An 8,409-nucleotide genomic window follows, 5' to 3' on the forward strand; every position below is an offset into this window, starting at 1 on the left:
GTGCCGCCATCGCCGGCCTCAGCAGCAGCCGCGAGCAGGTCTTCACCCAGATCTGTTTCAATGGCCTCCATCAAGCGTCTTATACACGGATCGTCCACCACCGCGGCCGCCGCGTCGCCCGTCACGAGTCCACAGCCGCCGACACATCCGCCGCCATCTAGAGCCGCCGCCCCGGGATCCAGCCCTCGCTGGCCGCCAGAACGAAGCCACCGAGCCCCATCGAGGGCGGCCAACGAGGGCGGAGGAGCTAGATCCGGCCAAGCCCGACTAGGATCCGACCTCTCCCCACGCTGAAGCCACTCCCGCGGCCCTGCATCTCGCCCGCGCCCGAGGCGACGCAGGCAGCGCATGCGCGCGCAATGTCGCGGAGAGGGGAAAAGCCCCGCCGCCACCTTCCCTGGGGCGCGCGCGGACTTCGCCGGCGGCCCCTCCAGCGGTGGCGAAGCGAGGGAGGGGGCGAGGGGGACCTGGCGGCGGCGGCGCTAGGGTTCCCCGTGTCTGAATAGTTAACTCTGCTTGAGCTTATGCCCTATATTTGTTCAAAAGAAAGAAAAAAAAGAAAAGGAAAAAGGTTTTCAGGCATAAAGCTGTACCCACACTCACTTGTATATCACCAAGTGCTTTGGAGGTGTACAACCAACAGATCAATATATATCCCCTTTAATGAACTTAGCACATTACTGAATGTAATGGTCTCTGCATTTCGCAAGTAAAGTATTATGCCTTTCCATATATACGTTGCAGCTAGAACCGGATGCTAGCTGCTACTCTACTAAACAACGGTAACAGAAAAAGAAAATTACTACTTGATCCATTCAGCACATGGTGTCGTTTCTAGCTATAATCTTGGTTTGTATCCACCGCAACCATTTTGTGGTGCATCGCCAAGGAGGTGAAGGAGGGCTGAGGTGGACGACATGAGCAAGCGAACCTGCGATATCGCCTCATCAAGGAATGTTCAGGCTCCAAGCCTACCGCAACAGAGGGCCAGACGGGCATTGCCACTGCTGCAATGTTTTGCATCAACGAAGCATGGTTTGATGCCTTGGTGCACGGAAAGTCATCATATATGAACCTCCACTGGCTGATTACCAACAACTATGTGGATCTTAGGGTGATCGCTGTCTGGTGTCTGCCCATGTTCGATGACCCAAAAGTATTGAAACAGTTTGGGTTCTGTGCTTGGATTAGGGTTGATGCATCATTTCTATCCACAAGAGTTCCTCCGGAGCTTGATAAGGTAATTTTAAAGCTAGAACAAGATACCCTAATTAGAACTGGAGTGGCGTTGCATTAATATACTGACTTTTTTCCATTTATTTGGGCAACTCCAAGTAAAATACATTACTTGGATTTGAACACGTTGTCACATCCTTTGCTTTTAATTGTTTTAACACATGAAAACAGAATGTTACAATTCACAATGCGGCCGGGATAGAATAATAATATGGTACATCCATAGCACAATTACAATTTTTGTTAAGACAAGAATAAGAATGAAACTTTCCAATCTGGACAGTGTAAACCGCCCATTATTTAGTGCATTATACAGTGTAGAGTATACTTTACCCTCTCCATCATAGGAGGCAAATGATATAGCACTTCAATAGGAAAAGTAGACAACCAAACATTAGTGCTAAGAACACGATGGACTAGCGTGGGAGAGTCGCCGATGCCATGAACTCTTGCTCCAAGTTGTAGCAATTTTGGTTCCTTTGAGAAGCTATATTAACTCTGTCTGCTATACCACTCGGAGTAGTCAACCTCGGAAGAGTGTCTTGGCTTTGTCCACTTAACAAGGGTTGCATGTCTTCATTTTTTACAACAACCTGACATGAACTCAACCTTTTAGATCGCACATACCGTAGTTTCATCTCCACTTGTTTCATTGTAGGTCTCTCTTCACCTCGTAGTTGCAAGCAAGTCTCCGCAAGATTGGCGACATCATTAATCTCTTCATTTGTTGCTTCCTCGAGAACTTGAGTAGCTACTGCAAGTGGTTTCTCCCTCATCTCCCAAAGGAAGTAGTTGGACAAGTTTTGCGTTAGCCCAGAGTCACTTGTAAAAATAGGCTTCTTTCTGAGCAGCAACTCTACAAGTACTACACCAAAACTATAGACATCACTCTTCTCATTCAACATACCAGTGTGGTAATATTCCGGATCCAAGTATCCAAATGTGCCTTGTATATTTGTAACGACATGAGTTTGGTCAATAGGAACCAACCTTGAAGCGCCGAAATCTGATACTTTTGCAGTGTAATTTCCATCTAAGAGTATGTTAGTGGACTTCACATCACGATGAAATATTGATACTGAAGCAGCCGAGTGGAGGTAATAGAGTGCTCCAGCAGCTTGTGCAGCAATTTTCAAACAATCATCCCAGGACAAGACAGAGCTGCTAGTGGTACTGGCATGAAGGATTCCAAATAATGAACCATTAGGGATGAAGTCATACACTAGCAGTGGGACTTCGCTCTCAAGACAACAACCAAAGAGCTTCACAATATTCCGGTGATTTACCTGGGAGAGGACTGCAACCTCATTGATAAACTGGCTTATCTCAACTTGCTCAATGACTTTTGACTTCTTTATGGCCACTACCCGTTGGTCGGATAAGATGCCTTTATAAACCATGCCATGCCCCCCACGACCAACGATACGTGTGGGATCAAAGTAATTTGTTGCCTTTTCTAACTCTGATAGTGAGAAAATCTTAGTGTTGTCACTTGCATTTTCATCTGACGATATCAATTGTTCGAGGAGTAGACCTTGGTTCTGCCGAAAATGCTTTCTTCGCAGTTTCTTCTTGATGTCTTTTTTCCATCTACAGATGAGTAATATTACAATTGACATGAGAAGTATAATTCCAAAACCAACGCTAATCCCAATGGCGATACCTGGAATGATCATTATCACTGTTAAGGATTTTATGTAGCTCATTATGTGGAGTTGGTTGTACCATGGACTCACCTAGTACCAGATTTTGTTTTTTGGTCGATGTGCACATCTTTGTTGCAGTGTCATACACTGTATTACTAGGACATTCAGTGCAATAGTGACTTCCTTTAGTGTTATGGCAAATCCCATTACATGTGCCTGGTGTCTCGCACTCATCAACATCTGCAACAATAAGTATATATAATGCGAGATTAAAATACATAAGTATTGTAATTAAGTTGCCCATTAGTGCCTGCACGTAATACCAGCACTGGTTATTTTGAGCTTTATGTAATTTATCATTAGGGGCACATCAGAAATTATAGAATGAACTCATATAGATCTTTGTGCATAGACAACTTATTTACAGGTTACCATGTGCACAAAGTATGTATAGAGGTGGAGCTTGATCATGTTATTTTTTTTTGCATATCTAAGTTTTTTTACTTTGAGATATAAAGGTATCAATTCTCGAGAAGGTGTGCGATCACCCATTTATTATGGCATTCCCTAATAAAGGTATGTTTTGCATATTAGTAGTATTTAGGAGGTGCACAACGAGAAGGAGGCAGGGAGATGCAGTGTGTACCTTTTCACCCATCCACAATATATGGGTTCCCATTAAAGCCGGCCATACATGTGCAACGGTAACCATAATATTCTCGTTCAGATTTGACACCCAAACATGTGCTATTCATGCTGACACATGCATATCCAGTCTTATTCTCCCGTGCCTCGTGGCATGTTAAATTGGCTACAGCCCACTGCTGTGGTACTACACCTGCGGAGGCAACATAGAGGCCTAGATCTTGAGGTACTCTCACCGAAAGGTACTCTTCGGCATATAAGCTATATTTAACATTCACTAGCCCCTCCATGATACTTATATTCTTTACATAAGTGATGTCTTCTGTATTGTAGTTCATGTCAAGAAACTGGAGGGTAGACAAAGAAGAATTTGTATAATTGAGCTGAAATGACATCCTTGCAGAACAACCATCCTCTAGTCCAAATGGGAAAGGTACACTGATTTTCCCACACCATCTAGAGCAGTTGGTCTTCCGTTGTATCGGATCGTACCCTGATTTCATAAAAAGGTCAGTGCATCTATTTCAAGGGAATTAGAGCTTTATTAACCAGATACTACTATGAAAGAACCACATGCCAAATGTATATGAGCTAGATCAGGCAGCGTCCACGTCTGCATGTCGTTCCTTGTTGAAGGTGTTGGCTTGAAGTTCTACTTTCGGGTGGGTGATATCCCCATGTTTGAGTATGGTTGGACCAACTAACAATGTATTGCGAACAGTGATTCCTTCTCAAGGATTTTGTCTTCGATCCTTGCGCCCTTTGTTAGGTCACATGTTGCTTGACCGGTGGATTATGTTCCATGGTCATAAGTTTTATGATAGGACTACAGAGGTGCTGCGTGAAGCAGGTTCAAAGTGGATGGCCTTGATTTTTAATTGTTTCTGCAAGACGATTTGTTCAGTTTCCATATTTGGCATTGATTGTCATTTATTATAATAGTAAATAATATATGGATGCGTGTATCAATCTATGCAAAGGCTAGAGATTATCCTCTCTTTAAAAAAGATATTTTTTAGAAGTCGTGATGGTAACAGGTAGGCCTCTCCAAGTGCTCCAAGTTGTACATGCTTTTAGCCGGGCCACGCGGACAAAAGTCTAAGAGGCACCTTTGTAAGTAAGGAGAGACAGATGTATTTTATTAATGAAAAATTACCGTAGAACAATTGTTCCACGGTTTCGGGGTCAAAAAAAATATCGTTAGATGTATCATGGAATTAAATTTCATATTGTATATCTTTAGTATTGTAGATGTTGATATTTTCTTTAAGAAAAATAGTTTTAAAAATCAGATTTATTTTACAATAAACATTTTTGTTTCTTCTAAGTACCTGAAAATTTTCGTGAAGAAAAGACTTGTGGGTGGTCTTGGGAAAAAATGGATGCTAAAAAAAGCCTGTTTTCTTCACGGAAATGTGCATGCAGTTAGGAGACATGTCCATGCTAAGTTTTTTAATCAGAATTTTTTTATATTTTTTACGTTTTTTATTTTCATGCTGGAGCATATCAACCCAAAATCCAAAACGACTTTTTACCCCTAAGATGCGACATTTTAGGATACGATGCATTGGGGAAACCATATCTATATATAAACTCATCATGCAAGAAACAAGACTAAAATACGACCCAGTGAGAGTTGCCTTGGCTGCGCCAAAGAGGAGAGCATGTGGGAACAAGATTGGTTACTGTTCAAAAAAAATTCTGTATACTGTTGAAGAAAATTTGCTGTATGTACATACTGTAAGAAAAAAAGTTGACTAAGAAAAAATAGGTTTTTTAAATCTTAGAGTAATTACCTCTGTCACGTGAGCAGCCATCGGTTATGTATGGATTGCCTAGGTAACCTCTGTCACAGTGACAATAATACTCCGGAGTAGCAGTATACTGATACTGATCCCGCAGGTAACTGCTGCTATGGTTGCTGAGACATGCATAATCTTTGCTGTTTCGCAAGGGGCCAGCTTCATCAACGGCGATAGCCCAGTAAATATAAGCATAATCACTGGTTACCGCAATTGTATCCCATATGGAGCTTGGGTTAGTGTGTGCTTTGAACTTCAGCTTTCCAATCTTGTGGCGGACAAACTTGATGTCCAAGCCAGTTGCAGACTCTAAGTCAATATAGGCGGAGCAACATCCAGTACCGTTGCAGTCCTGCCTGGCCACCGTATCCGTGATATCTTCGTCAGGGCATGTAGTATTGCACTGACCCACTGTCTTGTTGGTGTCGTGCTCGAGCACATACATGTCGAAGTCGCAACCAGTGAAGTTTAAATGTAAAGAATAGCCAGTGGGAGATCTCCCAGGATCCCAGGATATGTTGTAGGCATCGAACTCAGGCCTCACTGAGACGGAATGGGAAAATGATACCTCAATTTGTTGTGGGGCATCGCCATCGCTGGTGATGATATCATCGGCTACCTCGGTGATGCCGTCGTGCAGGAAGAGTCTGGGCTGCTGCGAGCCACCATGGGTGTCGTTGCAGAAGAGCTCAAAGTCTCGCTGCGGCGGCCGGAAGCAGCCCGCACCTATGCCGAACGGGTAGTCGAAGCTGAGGTTTCCACAGCTCTTCTGGCAGCTCCTGTTCCCAGCCTGGCTTCCTTGCACGCCAGCGGATGCTCGCACCATTGCCGTCCATAGCAACAGCAGCACGAGCAAGCAGAGGAGCCTCATCTTCTTCATCACAGTATTTGGGGGAAAATGGCGTGTTGAGCTTTAGGTGCCTCGCTGCTTTAGCTTCCAGCGTTGGCCCTCTTGCACATATATACCTGTCCAATATCACTGTGCTAAACGGGATTACACTGGAGTACTCCATTTTGTAAAAACAAAATTACACATTCCATCGGCGTTGCGGAGAAAAAAAGAAAGACCACTGACACGCTACCATAAATGCAGCATCTTTTTTCCATCGGCGTTTCCCGCGGCAGGCAACGTCTTTGAACAGTTCAGTACACCCTACCACGGGTTAGAAATAAAATGTTGCGCCACAAAAGGTCGGCTTTAATTTTTGATGTAACACGTACCTGTGGAAAGAACAAGTCAGTGAAGTGAACGGCTTTGGATATTTCTGTAGTACTCCCTATGTTTTTTTTACTCCGCGTATAAAATTTGGTCAAAGTCAAATTACACAAAGTTTGACCAAATTTATTTTAAAAAATATAAACATCTATATTACTATAACTATATAGTATGAAAATACATTTCATGGTGCATCTGATAACATTGATTTCATATTATGAATATTGATATTTTCTAATATAAAGTTAGTCAAATTTTACAAAGCTTGAGTTTGACCAAAACTTATATGCAGACTAAAAAGAAACGGAGGGACTAATAATACTAGTACCATTCAAAACTCCCCTCTCGCCTTGGCTGAGACTTGGTGGAGTCTTCATTTCCAAGTGGAGATCATGACGGAAGTGGTAGCTTTCTTATTTACTGAACGATCGACTTTTCTTTATTGGAACACATCAATATCGGAGGAGTTATATTTCAACGTTTTTTCCTTGAAGTCAAAGTTAACATGGTGGTTGAATGTAAGTTATGAAGTCCGCGGTGCATAAATGACAATGCTATTTATAAGTTATCAAGGCATGTTTCAACAAAAAAAATTCCATGGGTAAAAATTTATCAATGTGTTGTACGTAAGTTATCGGGTGTCTGGTGCATAAATTACCATGCATGCTATTTACGCTAGGTTATCAGGGTATATTTCTAGAATTTTTCACCCATGAAGAAAAGTTATCAATGTGTTTATATGTAAGTTATCAGGTCTATCGTGTTTGAATTACCATCTTATTTACACAGAACTTAGTGTGCTATTTGTTTAGGTTAGTGTGCTATGTGAGTTTAGGTTAGCGTGCTATTTGAATTGCCATCTTATTTACACGTAAATCATCTTGTTGAGGTTAGCGTGCTATTTGTATTTGTATGTAAGTTATTAGGTCTGGAGGCGTATATTATCATGTTATTTATATAGAAGTTATCGGCTGTATTTTTTAACAATTTTTTCACTCGGTCAAAATTATTGTGGTGTTTGTATCTAAGTTATCAGGTTAGTGCATAAAATGATCATGCGATTTAAATAGAAGTTAGTGGAGCATATTTTATTATTCATTGGCTACCGAAATATGGGTTTGTGTAGATATGAAAAGCATATTGCCTTTTATTTCTTCGAAAAAAGGAGCCATGAATGAGATGGTTGCTTAGTTAAATTAACTACTATGTCATCCATTCCCTCAAGAAACTACTACGGGTGTTGTTACGCTTGAATACGAAGCACAGACCCGCTCCCTCCCGCTAGGGTTTCCGCCGGCGCCGGCGCCGCCCTAGCCCCTTCCTGCTGCCGGTGGCCGGCGGCGCGCACGCCCCGGCCCATCCCGTCCCCTCTTCCCACTTCCCCTCCCGTTCCCGCCCCTGCACCGTCTCCCCGAGAGGTGGTCGGGGCGACGCACTCCCTACCCTTCCTCTCGGCCCTTCCCTCCGCTGGATCTCCTGCGTCGGCGGCGGCGAGTGCCCCTAGCGCTGGCCCGGGTGGTGCCTGCGACGGCGGGTGCCTTCTGTCCCCGCGCGCTCATTCCCTTCCCGGGGCAGGAGACGGCGGTGGTGCTGCTCGGCTGGGCGGCGGCCCGGCGACCCTGCGGCGGTTGCCGGCGGCGGGCGAGATGGCGTTGCTGCCTTTTGGCGGCGAGGCGGCATGGTGGCGTGAGATGGCCGGCGGCGCACCCCCAGCCCTAATCTGGCCCCTGTGGGCCCAATCTGGGTCATAGCGGGCCGGCCTTTGGCGCGGCTTCGACGTCTTCTGCGTGGCGCGCAGGAGAAGCAACTCGGACTGGTGTGGCACCGACGGTGTGCCTTCTGCAGCGTGACGACGGGAGCTTTA

General features: G+C 44.2%; 1 protein-coding gene across 3 annotated transcripts; it reads right to left on the reverse strand.

The window, feature by feature from the left end:
- Positions 1 to 1,435: 1,435 nt before the first annotated feature.
- LOC147963335 (wall-associated receptor kinase 5-like) lies at positions 1,436 to 6,285 on the reverse strand. Of its 3 annotated transcripts, XR_015608580.1 has the most exons (4): positions 5,324 to 6,285; positions 3,529 to 4,020; positions 2,973 to 3,122; positions 2,694 to 2,826 (listed from the first exon to the last, which is right to left on the reverse strand). XR_015608580.1 is itself a non-coding variant. In XM_087528440.1 (3 exons), exons 2-3 carry the CDS (start codon positions 3,007 to 3,009, stop codon positions 1,653 to 1,655), a joined length of 1,284 nt encoding a protein of 427 aa, XP_087384566.1. In that variant the 5' UTR covers positions 3,010 to 3,122; positions 3,529 to 3,667; the 3' UTR covers positions 1,436 to 1,652. The 3 variants fall into 3 exon arrangements, 2 of the variants coding, with proteins under 2 accessions (XP_087384566.1, XP_087384565.1); XM_087528440.1 differs by lacking the exon at positions 5,324 to 6,285 and having other exon boundaries at positions 1,436 to 2,899; positions 3,529 to 3,667; XM_087528439.1 differs by lacking the exon at positions 2,694 to 2,826 and having other exon boundaries at positions 2,970 to 3,122.
- Between the last annotated feature and the right edge of the window lie 2,124 nt (positions 6,286 to 8,409).

This window comes from Triticum urartu, chromosome 6A, assembly GCF_056163025.1.
Source record: "Triticum urartu cultivar PI428250 chromosome 6A, HENAU_Tu73, whole genome shotgun sequence".
In the NCBI taxonomy this organism is placed as follows: Eukaryota; Viridiplantae; Streptophyta; class Magnoliopsida; order Poales; family Poaceae; genus Triticum; species Triticum urartu.

What these genes read in the sequence shown, in the direction of transcription:
- LOC147963335 (XM_087528439.1), bottom strand. Translation starts at nt 6,209, where the DNA reads ATGAAGAAGATGAGGCTCCTCTGCTTGCTCGTGCTGCTGTTGCTATGG. An exon ending in TGGCTGCTCACGTGACAGAG is followed by an intron (nt 4,021 to 5,323) that starts GTAATTACTCTA and finishes TTATGAAATCAG; the next exon opens with GGTACGATCCGATACAACGG.